At 43.2% G+C, this 26,077-nt stretch overlaps 1 protein-coding gene across 1 annotated transcript; it reads left to right on the plus strand.

The window, feature by feature from the left end:
• cdc34a (cell division cycle 34 homolog a) lies at positions 1–25,867 on the plus strand. Its single transcript, XM_084065841.1, has 5 exons — positions 1–990; positions 16,798–16,884; positions 18,273–18,370; positions 21,564–21,698; positions 22,173–25,867. Exons 1-5 carry the CDS (start codon positions 808–810, stop codon positions 22,393–22,395), a joined length of 726 nt encoding a protein of 241 aa, XP_083921967.1. The 5' UTR covers positions 1–807; the 3' UTR covers positions 22,396–25,867.
• Positions 25,868–26,077: the final 210 nt, after the last annotated feature.

Consider the following 26,077-nt stretch of genomic DNA (forward strand, 5'->3'; position numbering starts at 1 on the left):
GCAGCAGTGGTACAGTGTGTCGAGTTGAGGAGGAGTTGAAGGGAGAGAGAGCGAGAGAGAGAGGAGGAGATCAGACTACCTCGCTGCAATCTATTGACAAAAAGAGGCCACGTTTTGATCAGATCACAACAGCAGGGACATTGCTTCTTCTTCCCCACAGAGTTCTAGTTCCAACGCAGAGGTCTCCTCTGGGTGACTGCATTGAAGCAGAGGACACGCGTTTAATCCGTTGAATAGCAATACATCCGTGTGTGAGAGGAGAGAGAGAGAGAGAGAGGGGACGTACGGGGCTAGTAGCAATAGCAGGCTAGCCATCTTTAGCTAAAGGGCTTTGTATTATTTAGTGGGGTCGTTGTTATTCTTTTTGTTTAAACGGGAGGATCCACCAAATCACAAGAGGAGAGCGACAAACACCCCCAGAAAGTCCACTTTTAATAGTCGAGAGGATTCTAAAGAGCGTTTTGTTTGTGGAAGGAAAGGAAGGGATCCAACACACCAAGCTGAGCTTCTTTGTTGTGATCTTTTTTTTTTGAAAAACACTTTAAGAGCTAGAAGCTTTTTGTCCTTCCTTTTTTTTTTGAGTGGTGCCAGCCACTCCTACACTTGACCGTGTGTGTGGGTCTGTCCATCCGTCCGTCCGTTTGAGCACGGCCTCAACAGCTGCAGCTGATTGCAACACAAGGCTGCAACCAGTTACACTAATTCAAAGGCACCACTCTCTTCACACTGGGTCTGATTTTTTTTGGTACTATAGTTGAAGATTTGGTGGGTTTGTATTATCTGTAAAGGGATCGTGGTGGATAAACAATGGCTCAGCATGGACATCATGTCCATAGTTCACAGAAAGCCCTGATGCTAGAGATGAAGAGTCTGCAGGACGAGCCGGTCGAAGGCTTCCAGATAACTTTGGTGGACGAGTCGGACATGTACAACTGGGAGGTGGCGATCTTCGGACCCCCCAACACACACTACGAGGGGGGCTATTTTAAGGTGAGTTCTGGTGGTGGGCCGGTGTGTGAGAGGCCAACAACATGTTGGCTAACACACAATCAGTGGGGGGAGAAGAAGTACTCAGATACTTTTACTTAAGTAAAAGTATCAACATTGCAGTGTAGAAATACTCTGTTGTAAGGCCTGTACTCAAAATGTGACTCGAGTACAAAAGTATTGGCATCAAAATGTACTTAAAGTACCAAAATGCAGAGTGGCCCCTTTCACAAGTTTTCAAATGTGTAAAAATATTTTGAAAATAGTAGATCTGCTTGTAGATCGGCTATTTTCAAATGGCCGAAAAGTAGTGGGTAATGTGTGTTTTGTAATAATAATTAAACGTTTAAATGAACTAACACTCCCCGGGTAACTACTTGTATTTGTGTTCTTCTGTTTCTGTTCCTCATTTTCAGGTTGTGACGTTGTTACCATTTGTTTTATACCTCTTTGTTTAACTCTCCTTATCCAGTGGTGTAAAGTAACTAAGTACTCTACTTAAGTACACTTTTGGGGTATTTTACCAGTTACTTTGTAGATTTTTACATTATGCATAATGAATACCTTTCCTTTTGTACTTGAAGTATATTTTGATACCAATACTTTTGTACTTTTACTCAAGTAACACTTTAATTACAGACTTTTACTTGTAACAGAGTATTTCTACATCGCAGTATTGATACTTTTACTTAAGTAAAACATTCGAGTGATTTTTCCACCACCGTCCTTATCCTTAATCGACTCCACTACGTCACAGTGATCCTAACTTAACAGTTGTTAACTTTACTTAGTCTTTGTTGAGCAGAGCAGGCTGTTTATAGTGAGCTCCTGTTAGGACTGACACCCAGCAGAGCTATTATTAGTCACTGAGCCACATGGTCACATTTGACACTGTGATACTTCATCAAACAATGGCTTGTTTCCATAATAACAGCTCTGTGTTAAGCAGCCATGCCCATAGAATTCACCTTTCCTTTCTGTTTATTATGGTTGATCAAGAGCCTCTAGGCTGCATTGCTCTGAGTATTTGCATATTCAAATCTACTCAAAGCAACTGTGTTTGTGTGTGTGGTAGCCCTGCTGTAATCTCTCAAGAACAGATTCCGACCTGCGGTGGAATCTGTCGGAGCGGTTCGTCCTAACCAGTGCGCATTGGCTAAAAGTGGGCGTGCCTTCAGATCAGGAAGTGGGCCGCGCTTTACCCAATCAAATGTAGTGGGCGGGATTCACGTGTCCATCCACCATGATCCACCCTCCCCCCCTCGAAACTAGCCGAAACTAATTTAACAATAGCGTCCTCGGAGCGGACAAAACCACGGAAAGATATTCACATTTTAAATTACTCTTTCATCATAGAAACAAGTGGGCTTATAACCAAAACCATCCATGTTCTCTGGGAGAAGTGGTGTTAGTGTTCCGTGTAGAAATATTGTTAGTGGGAATGAAAACATGGTCGCACCAACCGGAAGTGATGCGCTATAGGCAGACATGAAACCGGTGTTTCCCTGCGCTCTAGTCTAACATTATACTCCTGCCAGACTCCACAGAATATCAGAAAAGCAGAGGTCGCTGTTTTTCATTTTCTGTGGGGTCTGGCTACGCGAGACTAGCCCTGCTGTATCTTTATTTTTTCAGGGTTTTTATTTGTATACAGCAGTTGCCACAGATCATTTGATTACCATTTGATTTTTGGCCTTTTTGTCAGCAAAGAAATGCTTCTACCATCACTCATGCTAGGAAGTGTAGCCTCCTAGACTTTGTTGCCGTCCATACTTGATTCTATCAACACCAACCCATGTGTGAAATCAAGATAACATGTCGCAAGAGGTTGTTGTACAGGTTTCAGGTCGTATACTTGCATGTTTATTTGTCCTATTAGGAGGTCCCTCCTTTTCCATTTGTGTTGACTTCACTTTACCCAGCAAGAGAAGACAAACCTTTTATACATTTCATTATATTGCATATCGTTGAAAATGGGGGGCCTTCTTCATGTTTTGATTTAGTAATAGTCCTTTTTTACAGGACAATACATAAGCAGTATATGGGTCAGTCATTTAAAGATGTTTATTTTACTTTAATAATGGGCGCCAGGGGAAATGACACACAATTTATTCTTGCATTGACCATGGTTTAAAACTCTCTTTTCTAGATAATGTTCGAGTTGATTAACTGTGCCTTGCCCTATTTTATCCCAGAGGTTTTATGAGGGCTTTCCATATAACAGGATAATGTGATCTTATGAAAGAAGGCGACTGTGGTTAAGGTTAGCCAGCTTATCATAACCACACCGTTCTTTGAGCCATGCTGCTCAGTTTGGCCACTCTGTGCTTTAAGATTACTGTCCTTGAGGAGCCTGTTTGGTTGGCTTGTAGTTCTCTCTGTGTGATTTCTGAGCACACGGTTAAGGCCCCGGCCAGGCCAGCCAGCATAGTTGCTGCACACTGTGTTTGTGTGGGAGCCGTGTACGAGATTCCATTGTTGGTCCAGGAATGCGCAGCTTGGCTGTGAAATGCACCGCTTCGTTGTGAGTCATTGTTCCCCCTGCTCACTCTCCAACCGACCAGTTTACCATGTCATGACTGAAAAGATCCTCCCTGTTCTCAACAGGTTGATTAAAAAAAACAAACAGGTTGACTCGGTGTAACTGCCTTGTTCATCACAATTGGGCCGTCAGTCAGTCAGTGACGTCATGTGTAACCTGGCTGAGTCAGGTGTTTTCTTAAAATGGGTGTTAGTCATAAAGGTTGTTACACAAGAGCAGATGAATTAGTTATCAGCTAACAGTAGACCAAACAACCATTAGTCACCTGTCTTTGGGCTATAGTGTCGTAGTTGCAACACAACAAAGTACCCTACCATACTGTGTTGTTGTATCAACCAAGTAGTTCCTAGTAGGGGCATGAATTGAAGGGGCTGGGACTGCCGTGAAGCTTTGCTAAATAATTGTTAATCCTTTCTGATATAGAGAGATCTTATCCACCTGTTTCCTAGGCTTTTCACTGTGTTCCACTTCCTGTCTTTTGATCCAATGAAATCCAATGAAACCGGTCAGATGACTAATGATATTCAATGAAATCCGACAGGAAGTGGAAAACACAAGCCTAGGAAACAGGTGGATTGATTCTCTGTGTACTCTCTATGATGGCTAACTTGCTCTCAAGGGATGTGATGAGCTTGATGAGACTTGACTAAGCATTCAGTCGCTTTGTCAGACTGTCCACCAATAATTTGATTGATTGAATACTTTCTTAACAGTTTGCAAATAGTACAGTCGTACGATAACACAATGTTTCCTTTGTGGTCCTGTTATCAAGAACGTTTGTCACTATACAGGTATGAGCAGCGAAATGCAATAGTGGTACAGTCTCTGCAAATACTACCATCCTCCCACAGAATTCAGACCACTTCAGCCTGTGTCCTTGCACTTTGGCAGTTCACATGATATGTCTAATATAAAGTAACCTTCCCTTCTTTGTATCCTTATACAAGTCTTAATATATATGTATATATGTTAGGATTTTTGAAATGTTCAATTTCAACATACCATTTGGTAGTTAAATTTGGAGGGGAAATGCACATAAACAATGTAGGGGTGTACTGTGCATCTCTTCCTTATGAAGCAGGCTACACTAAATTTTGTTGTCCCGATGCGTTGTGAGCTTGTAGATCGGCTGTTTTTGGTAGCCGGTCTACAAATCGGGCATTGCGACTCCATCAAAGCCTGCCAAAATATTTTTTGGGCGACTAAATCAACTGTAGCCGACTAAAATCATATGCTATTTATTCAACTAAAACTAGACAAAAACATTTCAGATGACTAAAATATGACAAACTAAATGGAATTTTATACAAGGACTATGACAAAATTTGCCGTGAAAATTACCACTGCCTCCATCGCTCTCCACATCCGACTGGCGGCTGACACCATCCGCCTCCAAGCACACTGGTCCCTTTTTGCGAATTACTCACACTACAAACTGACCAGTGCAAGTGTAGAAAAACTGCTTGCCATCCGTGTAGATGAGGCATCTCGTTCCAGTCCATGGAGAGGATATGAGTCTCTTTTTGGAGGGGGTGCATATATATAATATTTTTTTTCTCTATGAAAGTTCATTGCAATGAGTCAACTCGTTGTCATAGATACCACCTACTTTCTCATATAGAGAAGTACAACTCAACTTTTTTTCATTTTTCCTTAGAATTGTTTACTTATTTGTGCTTATTATATGGTAAAACTTTGTTCCATTTGCATATGACATATCTTATACAGCCTGTCTTGTGTAGCCGTTCATTTGTTTCTCTCCCTCCACCTCAAGGGAGTTTCACCAATTTGGGTAAAAAAAAGACAAGTTGTTTTGTGTCTGTTGCATCATTCCACTCTATTTCTTTCGCTCCATTTTCTGGGAGTCTCAGGGGTCTTGTTTCATTAATACACCAGCAGTCCAATTAGCCCCCAGCCAGCCTTTTAAAGTTCCTACTTTTCAACACTTCTAGAGTTCATCTAGCATGTCAAACCATGTTTTAAGGAACTAGTATTGTTTTGGTATTATTATCTTGTTTTTATGCAGGCTATGGATTGTTCCCGGTTTGTTTCATGTCACCGTTTCACTGCGTTTCAGGGTTTGGTTCAGTTTATTATTTGGTGTCTTGGGGGTGCTTAAAATCAATGTTTGATTAGTAGATTTTATTTCATATAACATATTAATACAGTGTGAACTATAATATCAATAGGCTTGGAAATCATTTACTGCTGGAGGAGTTGTTTTTGCCACATCAGTTCATCCTGGTCAGGGATACACCTGGGTATAGATACTGTCACGATTACAAATTTAAGTTGATGATTCATTGTCACACAAATAATTGCGATTAACGATTTAATTGTTTTTGGCATTGAACATGAATACAATTTTAGTATCTGTTAGGTAAAATTTTTATTTGCTTCATAATCACAAATTGCACAGGCCAGATGTAACCAATAACTTAAATATACTTTAAATATATATATTTTTTAAATAGCAGAAATAGCTGATCTACAAGCTTACAACACGTCACGTAAGCTTGTAGATCAGCTATTTCTGCTATTTTTGGAAAATGTTAGATGTATGAAAATGTTGCCACATGGAAATGATTATGGCGATTATGAAAAATAATTGCGATTATCTAAAATAATTGCTATTAGACGATTATGTAATAATTGTGACAGGCCTGTGGCTACCTGGCTGATGGTGATGTAGCCTAAATGTGTTGCCACTAGCGTACACGACCGTGTCGAGCCATAGTATTCCCACCTCCCAGCAGACTTAAATAACTAGGCTAATCTTGTCCACTTGCAATTTCATGATGCCAACCATGATGTCATTGGAAGGCACCAACAGTTCAACAGTTGATCACTGTCTAAGGAGATTGAGACCCACGTGGGGCCACAGGGTTGGTAAAGTAAACCAAGTCAATGATAGTAGTGAATGGCTGAAACATGGATGAGGAACCTTAAGCCACAGATTTTTTTATGAGAACGGTTTCACCCCCCCAAATGTATTATGGTTTATAAATATATTTTATACATACTGAGGACTATATATTTTTGTTATTGATCCTGTTGCCGACACCGTAGATGTATGTGCTTGGTCCGGTTTACTGCCGCATGCCATAATGGTAAAACTAGGCTTTATTTATAAAGCCTGGTGTGTGTGTGTGTATATATATACCTGGTTGGACAACCTTTAGGGAACCCTGCATGTCCCTAAATTAATATTGTATAACCGATTACTTGACCTACTTGCTAAGTGGTGCTTTGCCGTGACACAGCAGGGCCCTCTATGGTTTTTCATTGGTTTCAGAGGCTCACGAGGGACAGCTTGCAGAAATAGCTTCATCCTGCCCCTTCCTTTTCATGACACCTTGCACCAGAACAGCAAAAGAAATCTACACCGCGGCAGCGCACATACACTACAGTGAGGTCATCTGGCTCTTGTGCCGACAGATTGCCGGTGGTGGGTGACGTAAGGTAGAAACTATGCTGTGTGTGTGTGTGTGGTAAGGGCTCTGTTGTGACAGAAAGCCTGGGTTCTGTGGAATCATCATGGCAGAGACTCGAGTAGGTTTTGTTGTATTTGTGATGGGGCCGTGTCAGCAGTGCAGCTGTGTCACACAATGTCATGAGGGTATGCATGGAGCCGGCACGAGGAAAGGGGTCATTGTATATGCGTTGTACTTCCAAAAGGGATAGAGAGCCTGCTGCATTGCATGCGAGCTCAGAGGTATTTAGTAACAGGCGAACTGAACTATAAGCTGGCCTTTACTAGTAGTAATTATTCATGTCCGTGTTCCATATAATTGACATAAGAGGCATTTCTGAAACTGAAATCCCAATGAACCGGATGACATCCAGCTCTTATAATATCTCGGCTCGTCATGTTTTGCATTTTAAGCCAGTAGCTTCATCAGTGGCTCTTTTTTTTTAGAGAGATGGACATGGATTTGGGCCCAGGCCTGTGCAGCCAACATATGGCCGTTTAGCTTCTCTGACTTAGGCTAGTTGACAGACACTAGCCCTAAAGGAGTCTCTCCACCAAACGGACTACTTCAGACTACAACAGACTGGCAGTCTGTTCTGCGTAAAACTATCGCAAACTGTCGGCCGAAGACACACCAGTAGCCTGCCAGTGTTGCCAGGTCTGCTTACTATAAGTGACTTTGGGCTTGTTTTCCTGTAAAGTCGATGTAAATATTCACCGGTTGCTTTTGTTTGGGCTTGTTTCTGAAGTGTAGTTGCTTTCAAGATACCTTTTGAAAATAGCTGATTGTAATAGGACTCAAGTGATAAAACTGGTCGCTTATTTTGGGCTTGTTTTCATAGACCTCGCTTGTTTCACTCACAGAATCTGGCAACACTGGAGCCCTCAGTTTGGACTAAAACAAAAAAAAAACACTCTCCCCCCCTCTTCATCACCCTGCGGCTATCGACGGGCTCTAGCCTGTCAGGACCCGACCGAGCAAGTTCCGTCGGCGTTCAACTAGAAGTCCCCGACCCGACTGCACAGCACCATGTACAACAGGTTGTTGTTAAAAGACCATTTCCAACGTCTTCCGCCCCGACGGTGTGGAGAGCTTGAGAGAGAGAGGGTGTGAGTGTGTGTGCATTTGTTTGTATTTGAGGGCCAAGGGGCATGTAGGAGGGCTGTAGTGTAAAAGAGGCCCCAGCCCTGCAGCACAGCAGGGCAGAGCTGGTTTGGTCCTGGCTGCCTGGCCTGCTGGAGTCATGTTTCCCCCTCATGGCTGTGTCACAAAGAAACCAGAGCTGGGTAGAGAAAAAGAGCAAGGAGATGATACAGAAAGAAAAGAGGGACGAAGAAGAGGCTAATGCCATTCCCGTCCCTGGCGCAGGTCTCGTCTGTGAAAGGAGAGCCTGCTTTGAGCGTAGGTGACCAGCAGGCCTCTGCAAGCATCGAGAGATGGAAGAAGTCTTTCCTAACCCGTCCGCATCTGTGTCACTTTAGTTTTACTTTAGAAAAAATAATCGTGAAAATGTGGGCACATTTTTGAATATATACATTTTTAAATCTTTGCTTCGGGGGGGTCCCTGGAACAAAATATTTTGAGAAGGGGGGGGGGGGGGTCCTTGACATGAAAAAAGTTTGAGAACCACTTATAGCAACGTAAGTTTAAAAAAAAAAAGATTTAGAAGACATTTGTAGAATCCCCAGGAGCAAATATTTGAGTTAAACATGTTTGCTTTAAAAAAACACATTCAAAGATTTGCACACACTTTCACGATTTTTCAAAACAAAATAGCAGATCTACAAGCTCGTAGCTGCGTTATGAGCTTGTATATCTGCTATTTTTGTGAATAGCCAAAAGTATAAAATAATGGTTATAGCTAAAAAGAAATCTAAAACTGCACAGTATGCGTTCCTGGATTGAATGGGTTAATAGGTCTCCAAAGGTCCTGGTCATGTACTCTTGTGTGTATTTTCCTTGTATGGGTAACTAATGTGGTAGTCGCCCCACTAAAAGCTACAGTTAAATCATTTCGCTGCTGGCGGCAGGTACCGTAGGCTTGGGAACTGTTGGTTCCCAAGGTATGGTGTGGCCCATAGGGGCAGGAGCCTATCTCCTGTTTCTGTAGTGTGAGGGCGGCTTGATCTACAAGTACCTCCCCCAGCCATGATGTACATGTACACCCCCTGGGCTACTATTTTGCGGCGACTTATTTACTTATAGAGCACAGAAGTCCTGACGTCATCCCTGGGTCGTAGAAGTAATTTCTCTATGGAGAATAACATTGGGTGAATCGTCTCATATAAGAATTGTGGTCCAAAAATAAACAAACTGTCTCGGCGATATTGTCAGGGAGGTGGCTCTGTATCGTTTATGATAGTCAGTCAGTCACTCATATTTGATACGTTTGATATGCAAACTAATTTGGCGTAAGCGTTTTATCACCGCCAGTTGATGCTTCATATCCATAAGAGTCAATCCGCACGGGATCATTTGTTTATTTTTGGAACACAGTTCTTATTTGACTCCATATTAAACACGTCTATGGGAATTCAGAATGGGGGGGAAACGTGACCCAGGTAGGATGTGTAAATTACATCAGACTTCGGTGCTCTATAGCTGAATGGTTAGAGGGGCTGTCTGGGTAGGACAAGGCCCCCGGTTTGTGCCCCGGGGGTCTGTGTGTCAATTTTGTTTTGGGTGAACTACTCCTAAGGTCCTGTCCTATCATTTTAGCAAACTCTTGAGATCTGAGACCCTGATTAAGTCATGCAGCTGAAACACTTTGAAGTTTTGTGTTACACCTTCTTGGAGAGAAGACGGCCGTATCTCCAGCTGCAGCCTGGCTTTGCAGCGACTGTCTGTCCCTCATGGTGTCAAGACAGCTTTTTGGTGTGGAATTGGATGTCAATGTGACTCATAACCCTATTGGCTCATAGTTTGCAATGCTTCCGAGTTCTCGTTTAAACTCCTGCCCCCCCCTTGGAGAGCCCAGTTAATGAGGCAGGGGCCTGTTGGGTGTGACAGTGAACAGGATCATCTCTGGGACCCACTAGGTGTGTGTGTGTGTGTGTGTGTGTGTGTGTGTGTGTGTGTGTGTGTGTGTGTGTGTGTGTGTGTGTGTGTGTGTGTGTGTGTGTGTGTGTGTGTGTGTGTGTGTGTGTGTGTGTGTGTGTGTGTGTGTGTGTGTGTGTGTGTGTGTGTGTGCATGCACAGACGAATAAAACACTGCTGTTCTTGAGGTCTTACGCTCATTCAATTTGCACAGGAGAAGAGGAGATAGATGAGATGGAGGGGGATAATTGAGCAATCGGGGACAAGGAGAATAGGTCATGATTTATTCTGTCAGGGTTTCATCGCTGCCTGTGACCCAGTTTACTTTTCCTTCCCATCGCTCTCCACTTTTGTTTCTCTTCACTCACTGTCTTTTACTCTTTCTCTACCCCCCAGCTCTCTCTCGCTCTCTCTCTCTCTATATCTGTCTGTCTGTCTGTCTGTCTGTCTGTCTGTCTGTCTGTCTATCTGACGAAGACTTTATGTCACAATCCAGGAGCCTTGTTTTTTTTAGCGGTGCCAACCGCTCTATATCTGACTTTGTCTGTGTGTCTGTCCCATAAACAAATATTGATGACAACATCAATACGGGGCTCATCAAAGGCACCGCTTCCTTCACACAGGGTGTGATTTTTATTAAGGAGTGCAAATCAATTAATTTTATTCTGGCTATCTATCCGCAGCTACTTTACACATTATCCACTGGGAGGAAAAGTGACCCATCCACCTCACCTAGGAGTTGAGGCATTTCATTTAGTTTGACTTGGTTCCACAGATAAATAGGCGATTTTCAAGCTTATAACGCCTTGTGTTCCGAGGTGTTGTGAACTTGTGGAAAACTTGTGGATCAGCTATTTTCAAAATGTTTGCCTCATTCTTATATTATTTGACAATTTGGCCAATGTTTGACCAGTTTTTATTGTATAGTTTGATTACTTTTGATGCAGTAATGGTCTTTTTTCATTTCTTGTATCTTTTTTTTTTTTTTGTATTAAAAAGGTCATAAAAGTCCTTCAAACTGTCACCTGGGGACCCCCCAAAAATCATGTAGGGACCCACTGGGGGTCCAGACCCACAGGTTGAGAACCACTGGTCTAGATAAGCTGTTAGAACTTGGAGGTGAAACGTTTTGGCCATGGACGCTGGTAATTCCACGTTCAATCCAATTAGGAGCCATGGAACAGCAGCCAGTGGGTAGCATGTTGGAACAAACATGCTGAGGCTAGCACATTCTGACAGGCATGGCCTGATCCTGTTTTTCCTGCACCAGCTTGAGAGACGTGAACCTCACAGACACACACGCACACACACACAAACACTGACTCATACGTACACGGTTGATGTTTCTGAAGCAACTGTTCCCTCCCACTCCCAGTATCTGTTGCTGCTTGATATCAGTGTGTTGTTGCTGTTTTATATCCTCAGGGCTCACCAAAGAAAACTCCCTTCAAAGTGTGTGTGTGTGTGTGTGTGTGTGTGTGTGTGTGTGTGTGTGTGTGTGTGTGTGTGTGTGTGTGTGTGTGTGCGCACACGCCACCAGTGGTTCTCAAACTTTTTCATGTCAAGGACCCCCAAAATGATATGTATTTGGCAGCCAAATGCATATCATGGCTGTTGACCCCCACAGCTAAAATAGCAGACCTATTGGCTCATAGCACGCTATATTAACACATTTTGCTGGTGACCCCCTGGACCACCCTGGGGCTCCCCGGACCCCACTTAGAGAACCAATGTGCTACACACATGCATGAACGAGCACATGCTTAGCTAGTTAGCGTGTGATGATATGTTGCCTTAATGCCTTGCCTATTGCCTTCATAGAGTGGTATTGATTCTGGAGACTGGGGAGCTTCAAGGCAGGTTATTTTTATAACTATATTTTTTAAATGTACCTCATGTTCAGTCTTGGCCCCTAGGGAGCTGGTGAGATGTGAACTAATCTTGGACTTCAAAGAACCATGCTGCATCATCTTTGTTTTCATGCCCTAGCCTCCTCTTCCACTGACCGACTCATACTGTTCATTCAGTCCAGCGCGGTCACACGTCAGTCATCACTGCCTCTCTTCTTCCTTTCTCCCTCCCTCCCTCCTCTCCATCGATCTGAGTGGAACTGAGCCTAGGGGCTTGGTGTCAGTTGGGCGGGTAGGCCAGGGTTTCAGCCCTCCTCCTCCTCCTCTTTCTCTTGCAGCCATGGAAAGTTTTTCCCAACCTGCATTGCCTCGCCTGCCTCCCTGCCAGCCATGTGAGCTTAGTGTGTGAGATGGTTTTCCGGCCTCGCTGGACAATAACCTTGTATTCTATTCTATGAGCGAATGCCATGATGCCAGGCTGTTCTTTGGTCTCCTGCCTAGAGATGGGAATTGATAGGATTTTATTTATACACCCGTAGCGATTCAGCTGTTAGCAGTCCAATTCCTTTTCAATTTCCTTATTGATTCCTGTTCAATGTTAAGTGTGTGTAGAGTACATCACATCTATGCCGGTTTTCACCAATTTGATTTTCGCTGAGTCTGAACACAGTCACGGAAACGGTAAAAAACACACGCATGTCTGTCTAATGACATTTGGAACATGTTAAAATGAGTTACAAATGCTTATCTTTTATTTCATCAGCGTAAACACAATGATGTTGATCATATTTTGCAATGAGCAACTGTCAGAAATTATGCTGACATTAATGAAATGTAGCTTGTGTGAGAGTTAAAGATTCCGATTCTCTTTAACGATTCCGGTTCTCGATTTCCATCCGTACTCCTACCCATGGGAGTTGTGCACCGCAGTATTAGTGTTTCATGGGCTCTGATAAGGTGATTCATGGATCTGTTACCGGGCCGAAGCTGTGCCAATGTTTGGGCTATACCCAATATTGACGTAGTTAAATCACTGATGTGTATCTATAGTTGGTCCTGTTAGCCTTTCTGTTTCTCCATCCACCATCTCTCTTTCCTGCTTCCCTTATCTTCCCCTCAGAAACGGGAACCGTCTCTTTTTTCTTTGGGGGGGAATGAAACTAAAAACTAGTGTTGAATGTTTAAGCAAATATGGTTATTTATGAACATGGGTTCCTACTCACTCAGAAATCAACACACCACTGACCCACAAACACTCCTTGTGTACAACTGTTATGCTGCGTTCACACGGGCGGGTATGCAAAAATACACCGCATATTTGTCGCTCTGTGTGTTGCTCAACGCGGTCGTTGACGTCATCGGAGCTACAGTTGTTGTTTTGTATCTATGTATCTGGAAGTTAAACCCAGCTCAACTTCAATTTGTAGCTTTGCATCTTTGTATCTTTTGTAGCAGCTACACAAACGTTGGATGTTGCTTTGTATCCTCATGTCGCTGGCTTCCATTGCAAATAAATGGTAGCATGTATCTTTGTATCTGCCCGTGTGAACGCGACATAAGCAGATCTTGCGTGTCCATCCGGTTTGTACCGTTGTGTCTCCAACCTCTGGCTCAAGTGTTGCCTGTTCCTTCGTTAAGCTGCATGGTGAAAACTAATACCGTTGCCTCCTTACAGGCATCTATGGTGGCGCTGTAATAAGGCACTTGCTTAAAAAAAAGCATTCACTGCTCACCTTTCAAGGCATGGATATCCCAGTGCCTGCTGTCTGGGTGTTTCCACTGGCCTTTGTTACCCGATTGCATTCAAAGTGGTGATACACCAGGAACTTATTAGAGGACTGAAGATGGGCAACACTCCAGCCCATACAAAAGTGAGATTCAGGGTCAAAAATGGATTTCAGAAGTGTTTCCTGGCAACAACATGCTCTTCAGTGATTAAATATAACATAATTCACTGGGCCCAACATTTTGCCCTGTGTGACAGTCTTGGATTGCTCCTTGGCTGGCTTGTTGCCACTGGTTGTTTTCCCTGGCAACATTTCAACCCCCTGCTGAATTAAACACAATTATTAGGATGGAAAACGGTTACATGGAACTTGTTTATTTGTTGCCATCGGATCCCCATTAGCTGATTCCATAGCAGTCAGTCTAGTCTTGCACTGGGTCCACACTCATGCACAGTAGGCATGCAAAAAATAAAAACACTAAAAAGTGAATCCCAGAGATTGTTGGTGGCGAAATGGGTTTACCCCCAAATGCATTTCACAACACTTGTTGTCCTATTCACAACTTCTTGACAGTACCATTTCTGTGCTTATTTGGATTTGGGACAAAGTGTTCAGGTCTGAGTTGTTGCTACTGCAGGGCCCTCTCTTTTGGTTGGCTGCTATGTGTCTGTGCCAATCTGTAATTTGTACAATGTTGGCTTGAACCCTAGGAACTCTAAAGGATGCCAGCTCTCTGCGATGACCAGTTTTCTTTCTACAAACAGCATTGCATTCTATTAGGGGCCTGTCATTGTTTCCACCCTGCCCATCAAGCCTGGCCCGCACACTGGGGACCATGTGGTTATCGTTCCACTCTCAGAATTAATGCCCAAGTATGATACATGTACAGACATTAATTCAGTGACATACTGTGACAATAACACGGAGACTGAGTGACGCTGTGCAAATTCACACTGTATATGTATATGTACATGACACATGACACTATGAAGTCAAAATAAGGAGATGATTAAGAGGTCATAATGCATACATGGCATAGCTTTTATGTTATGGCATCATAACATACTGTATGCCTCTAGATTAAAAGCTCCAATGCAGCGGTACATAGATAAATGTGATGTATGTTGATCACAACCCCTCTTAGTGGAAATCCTCTCTCTACCCCACTCCTACCCCCCCAGTCCACTCCATTGCCCCCCCCCCCCCCCCCCCCTTCAGGCATTCATTTGGCTCATTGTGGGGAGCACCAGCTGACCGTGCCGAATCAGCAACTGCAGGCGTGTGTGTGTGTGTGTGTGTGTGTGTGTGTGTGTGTGTGTGTGTGGTGGTGGGGGGGGAATATCAGCAGGGGGGCTGCATGCTGTGAGTGATGTGTAGTATATTATGTGTGTACTAGTCAGTGTAGTTTCTATGAAGGGTACACCACCCCCTCCTCACTGGATTGCCCTGTGGAATGGGAGGAGTGTCTTTCTGTGCACGCTCTCTTCTGACAATAGGATTTATAAACCTGACTGTTGTGTGCGTCAGTGCACGAAGATTCAGTGTGTTTGTGTGTGTGTGTGTGTGTGTGTGTGTGTGTGTGTGTATAGTAGATTGTCTTGTGTTGCAGTGACAGCTGGAGCAGACAGCCCCTACACAATGTCTTTACCCAGTCCTCTCTCGGCTGCTGGTTTCACTATAAGCTCCACGCTGCAAAGCAGCTGAAAACCCAGCAGGCCTGTGTGCCTCCCTCCTGACAGTATTACATTACACTGTCATTACCTCAGTAGCCCCCCCTCCCCCTCCCCCCATTAATCCACAAACACTATTACTAGGTTTCTTTGCAATCGGCATTAAAAACCCAAATCAGCAGGATGGCGTAGGCCTTTCATTCAGTAGATGCATCGTCAATCACCACGGTGCTGTAAAATGTAGGGTCTTTGTTAAGAAAGTGCATTCATGGGGACTCCTCTGCTAGGCAGCTGCTCTCTCTATCTCCTTCTATCTCTGTGTCCGTAGTAGTGCACTGTACTGGATTCAATTACCCTGGGACTCTGTCTGTCTGTCCGTGCCTGCAAGCAGGGCACATTTACCATGGTGGATTTAACCCTAACCCTAACGGCTAATAACAAACGAGCTAACGCTGGGGCTGCTTATCTCTCTGCATGGCAGCCCCAGGTTGCCAGGTCGGGAGAGAAACCAGCAACCAGCATTAGCTCGTTCTGTTATTAGCCGTTAGCTTGTGGGGCGTTTTAGCGCCTGTTACATTATCATGGGACTCAACAATGAGTACTAGAAGCAAAAAAACAGACTTTGCATTGGTTAAAATAGGCGAATTTGGGCTATCCTATATCCTCCTATAATGACAACGGTGGGGGTCGATAGGGGGCTCTGTGGAGTTACGCGATTTTCATTCCTACGTTGGTAAGTGATTTGACACACATCAAACATAACACTTAAAATGACAGGAATTCTCCTTAAGGCCTGAGGTTCCGTTTCTACAAAATGTCTTCTAAATCCTAACCGTTTTCTGAAAAATGTATGTTGCTATAATATCAGTGGTTCTCATAATTTTGGAGGTCCTTGACATGAAAAAGTTTATGTATTTGGCTGCGGACCCCCATCTGAAAATATTTAGTTCAATGGGCCCCCAGAAGCAAATATTTTGAGTTACAAATGTCCACTTTAAAAATGTGTATTTTCCAAGATTTTGCACAAATTGACACGATTTTTCAAAAATACCAGATCTACAAGCTCATAGCGCTGCACTCGGTGCCGCACTGTGAGCTTGTATATCTGCTATTTTTGAATAACCAAAGTATAAAATAATGGTTTATCTGATTACACAGATGCGTTCCCGGTTTTAATGGGTTAATACACACAGCAAGATTTCAATGAGAGAGTCACTGGGAAAAAGCATGTGTTTTTTTTGCTCAGGCCGCCCTATGTAAAACAGCCTAATTAGAACTAGACCCTTGTCAAAATGGAGTTCTGATATCGTTATGAACCCAAGGATTACTGACTTTTAAAAAAGTGTACATGGCAGTTAGTTACTATTTGGCAGAACGTGGGATTAGGAGGATACAGTTACAGCAGACCGTGTTCCAGTGCCCCATCTCTGCCTCTTGCATCACTAATGGAGATTTCCCCTATTTATTTTTCTCTCTCTCTCATTCTATCTCTCTTTCTCTCTTTTCTTATAGGCTCGGATCAAATTCCCCATCGACTATCCTTACTCCCCACCCGCCTTCCGCTTCCTCACCAAAATGTGGCACCCCAACATCTATGAGGTAATTGAATTTCTAGTCTTTAAATGTTTCCTCAGATGCCCCTCAAGGCCATGGCAAAACGTCCTGATAAATCTACCATAATTTACTGCTTAGAGTTAGAATAATAGGGGGATGGATCCAATACACGCAGCAAGATGTCTAAAAAGGCCTGATTATAGTATACGTCTATACGTCAGTCCGTAACCGTGACTGTCCGCAGACAGCGGACGCATACGTAGTTCTATTTATACTGCAATTGGTGTACAATTGTCAATCACGTGCATACTATTCTACACTAGTTGCGAGACAGGCTCCACTTCAGCCTGCACACACTTTCAACTCTTCCGACAGTATAAAAGTAAAGAAAAGGCAGCACACTCATAGCCACGATACAGGATTTATTTAAAGAAATCCCTGAAGACCTTTCCAGGTCGAAATGTTGTTTCTTTAAATAAATCCTGCTTCGTGGCTATGAGTGTGCAGCTTTTCTTTACTTTTATACTTAATTACCAAGGTCAGCAGCACCTCATCAATACTGGTGTGCACCCTTCTCCTGTTTGTTTGCCAACTCTTCCGACAGTAAAAGCAATACAAGAATTTAAGCACATCGTGTTGTCTTGGGTTTTTAACGGGTCATAAAGCGACGGATCGCCTCACACATTTCCTCCAAAAAGAGCATTTCTGTTCTGCACAGTCACCATAGTTGTATGCATATGCGCATGTACGAACGGTCATAAAATCTGAGAGGACGCCACGTCTGCGCAGACAAAAGCTGGTGATGAAATTTACGTCATGATGCTAGCATACCCTCGCATCTACACTGACGAGGCAAGTATAATTTGGCCATCAGAAAGTCACTGGGGGAGATTTATGGGACATTTTTGTTGTGCATCATTTTTATATAGGCCTGTCACATTTATTACATAATTGCCTAATCGCAATTATTTGAGATAATCTCTATTTTTTTGCATATTCTTTTCCATGTTGAAACATGTTCTTACATTTTCAAACACTAAACACTATTTCCACTAAAGTAGTGGAAATAGCTGATCTACAAGCACACAACGCTTCACAATGCAACGTGTTGTGAGCTAGTAGATTGGCTATTGCCACCATTTTGAAAGTATACAGTTATTAAATATGTCAAATATGATATAACAAGTTATTTGTCATATCGGTCCTGTGGAATCTTCGTTTATGAAGCCTAAAAGCCTAACAGAAATATAATTTTCATTCATATGTTCCATTGTTCAATGCTAAAAACACACTCAAATCGTTAATCACAATTATCACAATTAATAATCGTCAAGTAAAAGGTCATGATTGTCGACTGCCCTATTTCTGTATTGATGTGGAACAGCCTACTTGGTATGGTGGTGTACTGAAAGGCCCTGTGTGTTATTTAACAGAACGGGGATGTGTGCATCTCCATCCTGCATCCCCCGGTGGACGACCCTCAGAGTGGAGAGCTGCCTTCAGAGAGATGGAACCCCACACAGAATGTCAGGTACATTGGACTCGATAGAATAAATGTTTTCTCTGCTTCCTGTTCTGGTACACTGTGTCTACAGCAGGAGAAGCTTGTTGGCTCAAACTTGTCACAGCCAAACATTTTGTATCAAGTCCTGGATCCCTGTATCAAGTTCCCACTTAGACTGTGACCCCAAAGCAGATGGGGTTCAGGATTATCTGAACTATTTAAAAAAAATGTGCTGCGGTCATTTATATGAACCTACATGGCACGTGATTTCCATATTTGATTATATTATTGGATGATATCCACATTATGGGCCTTGGGATTTGTTAAGTGATCACATAAGTGATTCACTGACTGACTGACCTTTTTTCTCAAACTGGCTTCTAAAACTGTACACATTTTACCATCTCTTGAATTGCTGCTCAAGTGCTGCAGTGTAAATGCAGAAAACAGCCAAACATGCTGTATTATTCATATGCCTTATTTCAAACACTTGCTTGGGTGCAGACATACATTTATTCAAACCCTTAAGCGCTCCCGTTGTGTCTTTCTCTGAACAGTTTCTTGCTTTATGTACAAACACAGTTGCACGTGCACACACACGACTGAAACAGCTAATTTGGGGGCCTAGATCTAAAATGAGAATGAGAGTTGGTGGAAGATCACCTTAAACGCACCCCATTTGCTACATTTCTCATATCCAGTTACATAGTGAATCAGTACGATTGGTCATGGCCACACACCATGGTGATTCCCTTCACTTGCATTTGGTAATAGCACTTAACAACTTTACCTGCAAAGGCTTAATAACATAACAGGCTGGGTTAGGTGGTCCTGAGGAGACCTCTGGCCCAGCAGAGCTGTTATGTAGTGTTTACCCACGCTGGGCAAGACCTAGACGGTTGAGTGTCTAACCGGAATTTGGCGGAAGTACCGCCCAAGGAAATGCCGTTGACGCTTTGCAAATCTGTTTTACATCATAGACATATAAAGGTAGACGCCTCCTTCGGCTCTGAAGCGTTCGTATCTCGGGCGCGCTTCCTTGTTCCGCAGGGCTCATACCTCATTGGCAGGGATAGCCTTCCGCTTCAGCAGGGCAAGCTGGAATCTTCCGTGTGCGTCACAGAAGGGGGCGTTCGGTAGGCCAATCAGAGGCAGGTGGGGTGGGTCTTTCCTTAAGAGGCAGCCGCGCAGCAACTAGTCAGTTAGACGCGCTGTGATTGGCCAGTAGTCAACGCGATGTGATTGGCCAGTAGTCAAACAGCCCTGCGGAAGAGCCTTGTATTGAGATACCAGTCGCTCCAATGAACTGCAGAGGCCAATGAGGTATCTACCGGTAGGTTTCTATATCTATGTTTTACATTCTCCGTGAAAGAAACAAGTGTTATTATTGGTCAAGAAAGGTCGTTTCCGGGGGAAATGCGTACGATACAGGTCCCGCCCCCATAGACACACTCTGCATTAGGTCGTGACCAGGCTTTTCTCCTCGCAGATGAGTAAGGCTGGAAACGAGGCTGGTGTTGTTTACCTGGTTCGATAAAGCCTTGAATCTCCATGGATCCGTTACTGGGAAGTGTGCTGCATACATATCCTGTTTGCATCATGTATAGTTTAAGATGTCTATGGTGTCTTCAATCATGAGATGTTTTCGGGGAGGCGTTTTTGTAGCACAAATGGTAGTTAGATGTACTAGTACAGGGGTGCCGATAGCCGAGTGGTTAAGGCGCATACCCCATAGGCTTTGATGCCTGTCACTCTCTCCCTCTTTCCTTTCTCTTTACACTTTAAATAAATAAACCAGTATATAGAACACAACACGACAGCATCAAATATTCATAATGTTGCAGTAGAAAGTACAGTAGAAACAATAGGCCCTGGTGGCCTGTTGAATTGTCCTCAACAAGCGGCTCTTGGAGAAAAGAGTCCAAATCAATAAGGCACATTATTGGTGCTGTAACCCACATCAGTCTTTGTTTTCTTTTCTTCCTGTCTGTTTTTCTCTCGCTTTCCCCCAATGTCTCTCTCCCACTGTCACTCCCATCTCATCAAACCCTGATGTGCAGCTGTTCTCGCTTGTTTTCCCCACTCTTCCTTTGCTTTGTTGTAAGCTGTCAACATACCAAACTTTGTTGTCGAGACTACTACTACAGACTGTAGGTCGAATGAAGTCAGGAGATCAGTCGGTTGAAAGTTGTGAAAAAGTTGCTGAATGCACCTCTCTCCACACTGCATCAACAGAAGGCTACTATGGAGCTTAAAATAGCCTATTTTCCCCACTCTTGCTTTGTTGTAAGCTGTCAACATACCAAACTTTGTTGTCCAGACTACTACTACAGACTGTAGGTCGAATGAAGTCGGGAGATCAGTCGGTTGAAAGTTGTGAAAAAGTTGCTGAATGCACCTCTCTCCACACTGCATGAACAAATGGCTACTATGGAGCTTAAAATAGCCTATGGCTAAATCATTTGAGAAATGATAAAGATAACCACAGCAGGGTGGACAGCAGGAAATGGGCACAAGGTTATCTGTATTTAGGCTATTTTCGTTTGTCATGTCTTTCTTATTTAATGTTAATTAAAACGATAAACTCTACGTGCCTGCAGCACTGCAAATGCGCACACGGCCATATCATTTAGCTTCAACTAATGATCAATATATTATAATAATAATAATAATAGATCATAGGCTAGAATGATTAGAATTATTTTTTTCACAGCCTGTCATTTCTTGACTACTGTAGAATACTTACCGCACAAGCCTTGCGCATCCACAAAGCAATCCAACGTTTCATCATTAAAATGGCCAATCTATCCTCCCTGTATATCCATTGTCCCATGAAATAGTTGGTGAATGAGCACTCGGGTTTGCAATGGTGAAAACTAAAGTGAAACACAGACCTTTTTCGCCTTAAAGAAAAGCTGGAGAAAGTGCTTTCCAACACCTATCGCAGACGTCGGGTCGGTTTGTTGGAGGCTTTAAACATATCTCCTTCCCCTGTCACCCTTTTTATGTTTACTCGCCTTCTACTCTCCTCCTGCCCCCTCCTTTTTTTCCCCTCAACACCAAATATCTTTGCCGAAAATAGCCGATCTACAAACTCAGAATGCGACGTGTTGTGAGCGTGTAGATTTGGCTATTTTCTCTGAATGTTTGCCCCGGAATTAGAGATGCTAGTTGTTCACGTGTTTAATCCGTCTTTCATTTGCCCTCTTTGCCCCCCCAGGACCATCCTGCTGAGTGTTATCTCCCTGCTCAACGAGCCCAACACCTTCTCTCCAGCCAACGTGGACGCCTCCGTCATGTACCGCAAGTGGAGGGACAGCAAGGGCAAGGACAGAGAATACGCCGAGATCATTAGGTAGGAACTCTTTTTCTACTGTTCAGCATGGCAGCATGTCGTTGCTGTCAGGTGGAAACCTTGTATGTCTTTCAACGTTTAATGTTTTTTTTTTTATTAATACCCTACTTCGTCGTACACGAGTGTCGCAGAAAGGTAGCGAGAATTGCCGATCTACAAGCTCACAATGCGTCGCATCGTTTTGAGATCAGCTATTTTTTAAAGAGTTTGAAAGTGATGGTGAAAGTGGTCAGTGGGTTTTATAAATATTGAACCAAAGAAAAGTATTAACAAGAGCGTATGGCTAAATAATAACTTCATTGGAACCAGGTTTTATTTTTTTCAATTCGTGAAAAGTAACGGTTTTGGCCCGACAGCGACAATATGCTGTTTTTCAGTCCAGCAGGCACACTTTGTGCTGCTACTGAAGGCCTCTCATCTCATGCGACCGTGACCGTGGCTTGAACTCTTTCTCTGTTCTATCCATCCGTCCAGGAAACAAGTGCTGGCCACCAAGGCTGACGCGGAGAGGGACGGCGTCAAGGTCCCCACCACGCTGGCCGAGTACTGTGTGCGCACCCGTGCGCCGCCCACCGACGACGGCTCCAACCTCTTCTACGACGACTACTACGACGACGAGGACCTGGATGAGGACGAGGACGACAACGACGAGGACTGTTGCTACGACGACGATGACTCGGGCACCGAGGACTCCTGACCTCGTCCCCGCCCGCCCCCTTCCTGCCCCAATTTCTCCCCCACCGCCCCGTTCCCTTTACCGTTGTCACAAACTGAACTTTTAATCTCTCGCTTTGCCCTCCACCTCCTCCGGAACCCCCCCCGCCACCTCTACCTACCCTGGTCCTCTTCCTAGCACAGGTCCCAACTCCATCCCCGGTGCAGCGGAGACCTGCACGCTAAAACAGACACAACACAAAACATCCAGATGCATCTGAGAACAGGAAGCTGCAAAAGCTTGTTTTTCTTATCTATCTTTTTTTTTTTTCTTTTGTCTTTGTCATCAGAGTAGAGGTTACACACACGATCACTGCCCAGCGCACAGGGTTTTCTTTTAACATAAGGTAATGGTGCGTCACGCAGAGTTTTTTTTTTCTTCTGCTTGTTTGTTTGCACCACTGTTAAGAACTGGATTGAATTAACTAAAGCAATTTAGTTCTTTAAGACTGTTTTTTTTTCTTTTTTGTTTCCTATTGACTAAAGAATTTATCAAGACGATCTCATTGCCGACTTCCTTTAGGGAAACTCAGACTTTCCTTGATAACATCAACATGGAGGTATAAGTAATGAATGGAATTCCATTCAAGAGCTAACAATCAGCGTGAATGGAAGGTAATTTAGAATAATGAGAAGAAAGCTTTTATGAAGTGGTGTATACACAGTAAAATCTTTAGTGTTAATGTATCCTTTTGTAACTCAGAATATACCAAATGGACCCTTACATTGGTTACATGTGTACACTCTCAGAGTTGAACTCACACTGAGGATTTTACTGTGTATGTGTTGGAGGGCTTGAATCACCTGTTTGTGCTTCGATCACAGCCTGAGCCGTATATGTGACCTGTGACCTGTCTTTTAATGACGCCATTTGATGCCCTGCTGTGTTTCACCTTTGACCTTCCCGAGCCCCTTGGCTGGTGCTGCTTTGAACGGGGAAGTGTTCCATGTCAAAAACAAAACAAATCGGTTCACTCCCTTGTGCCTTCCCTCGCTTCCTTTCCTAGATCCGAATTGCTATGTAACAAACCACATTCATGTCTCGGTCCTTCACCTAGCAAACCAAACCGCCACAGTAAAATCCTGAGTATTAATTTAACCCTGAGACTTACAGGTGATAATGGATAAATTAACACCGAGGATTGTACTGTGTACCAGCCAGGCTGAGGGGAAATATTTAGGCTTGATAAGGTCTCAGGTGGAGAAACTCTCACAGCTCCCTCCTGGATTGAGTACAGACTCTTATCATCTTCAGTGTTTTGATCAACTCCTGTCATATCTGTGAATGTTGTAAAACAAGGTGGGTAAGATAAAATGGCTTTTGCAAGCAAAAGGAATGGTCATATCGCTTGAAACGGGTATTCCCGTCCTGTCCTTACTGCCACTCTGCCTTGTCCATAAAGCCTAATTTATAGTTTGTCGTACGGCCTCGGCGCTAGCCAAAAATAACAGATTCTCATGTCGATAATGCAGTGCATCATGTCACGTTTTTCACTTCAAAATCAGTTATTTTTGGCAAGCCACACTGTTGTAAAGTTTGAAGTATAAATTAGGCTTTAGAGCCCATACTTGCAGTGGCCTGAATTCATTTAGATGAGTGTATGACTTGTGAAATCTGATGTACTGTATTTGAGACCTATGCAGTCAGTTCTTGAGTGTATTTAATGTTTAATATGCAGTGCTTTGGCAGTGGTGTTAAGCCTTCACTACTGGCATTGAATAGCACAAGCCAGTCCCAACTCAACGTCCAGCATGGGTTTCACAGCCTAACACACCCAATACTTTGAGCTACAGTGAAGGTCTTGGATTAACAATATCCTTGAATCTGAGATAACGAGATGAGAAGATGAGTCCCTCAGGGTTCTGTGAGGGGGTTCCAAATGTACCCTTACAGGTCTATAACTCTTGAGTGTAAAAATGGAACCAAAATGGACCCGTACAGGTTCATTTGGTTCCATTTGTACACAGAGTTCAGGGGTGTTAGCCACAGTAGCGCCGGTGTGTCCACAGAAGAGCTTCCTCTTCTGAGGAGGGATTTCGCCAGCCTTCTCTGTGAGAAGATGCCCCCTACTGTTAGGTCTGTGCGAAGGCCTATGCCCCTCTGACACTTGTTCTGTCTGCAGCCATCTTGAATTATCTGAATCTGTGAGCACTCCCTCGTCGCATCATAAGAGTTCGGGTAGCAGTATGAATGATTTATGGAGGGTGCTGTTGACTTAATGGGGGTTTGTCATCAATATAGACTTGTTTGTGGCCTACAAGTCTTGGCAACACCCTTGGGGTATTGCCCTCATGCAGGCCACCCAGTTGCACGCTAAAACACAAATACAGCCATTCAACAGTATTTCAAGCAAAGTTCTCTACATTTTTGTAATTTTCCTTTTTTTTCAGTAGCGTGTGAATATTCACTGAGTAAGACATGCCCATTTAAGTAGACGAGAAGTGTGGAGAAATGTGAAAGCATGGAGGATGGGGTTGACCTTTTGGCCTTTAGCATGGACAGCAGTTCTTTACTAGCATGCTATAATGACATATTATGCTTAAATGGTTTTAGATCTGGTAAAAAGGTTTGTGATGGTGTCCAGAGATGATTCTACCTCTGGATTTATACTCATGTTTTCTAAAACTGTTGTGAATGGGCTCTGGGCGTGCCCCCCTTTTGGTTTCTTTAAATATTTTTTGATGTAATGCTTTTATTTTTCTTTCCAAACTGGGGCATGAACCACAATGTTTTTTTTTTTATTCTAAATGTATTAAGTGCTATGATTTATTTTTTACCCGTTAATTAAATTAACAGGTTATTCATTATTATGGAAGAATATAAATATATGAACTGTTGTGACTGATTTTAGCAAACATCAAAGACAGGAAAAGTTGTACAGAACCAAATTGACACCTCATCCCATCCCACTAAACCATTCACCTGCTCTTGAATGTTCTTTGACAAATATTCAATTGTCAGGAGTTGACTGATGTACAGCAACTACTCCATGAATGACCCTTCCCATGCATCGCTGTCCAGGTGAATGGGATTTCATTTTTGTCAAACTACTGTTGATTTTAAACATGCACACCCTCCCACCGCCCTGTTCGCTGAGCTCTGATTGGCAAGGCATCACTGGAGGGAGTCCCCAGCTTTAACTAGAGAAACCAGATAACGCCTCAGGAAAAAACAAGCGAAACAAAGCGCAACCTTTTCCAACTGAGTGACCCTGACAAACCTGATACCGTACCCCATCTCCACCCCATGGTGAACTAATGGTCTTCTGATGAGCTTGTCCCCTCCAAATGCTCACCTTCTGGCTTCAAAAGACTGTTTACAATCTCTACCTTGATATGCACATGTCGATATTTTGACGATCACTTGATGTTTTTTTTTTTCTTGTTTGTATTTTCTTTTTTCTTATGGTTTGTAAATCTATTTAAAACCTAAAAAAATAAAGATCTTTATTAGATGTTGAGCGTTTTTTATTACAGTGGCGGGTGAGAGAATTGAAAACCTGTGTGCATGAATGACGGGTCTTGAGTTTAGAGATTCTGTGAAGCTCATGCTCATTGCTCCTGTTTTCATGCATAGACACTTACTGGGAATGAATGAATCATAATGTGTAACCCCCGAGATAGCTGAGAGGTACTCTGTAAAATGTGTAATTCATTAATTTGTA

This window comes from Gymnoscopelus microlampas, assembly GCF_963454915.1.
Source record: "Gymnoscopelus microlampas genome assembly, chromosome: 9".
Classification (NCBI taxonomy): domain Eukaryota; kingdom Metazoa; phylum Chordata; class Actinopteri; order Myctophiformes; family Myctophidae; genus Gymnoscopelus; species Gymnoscopelus microlampas.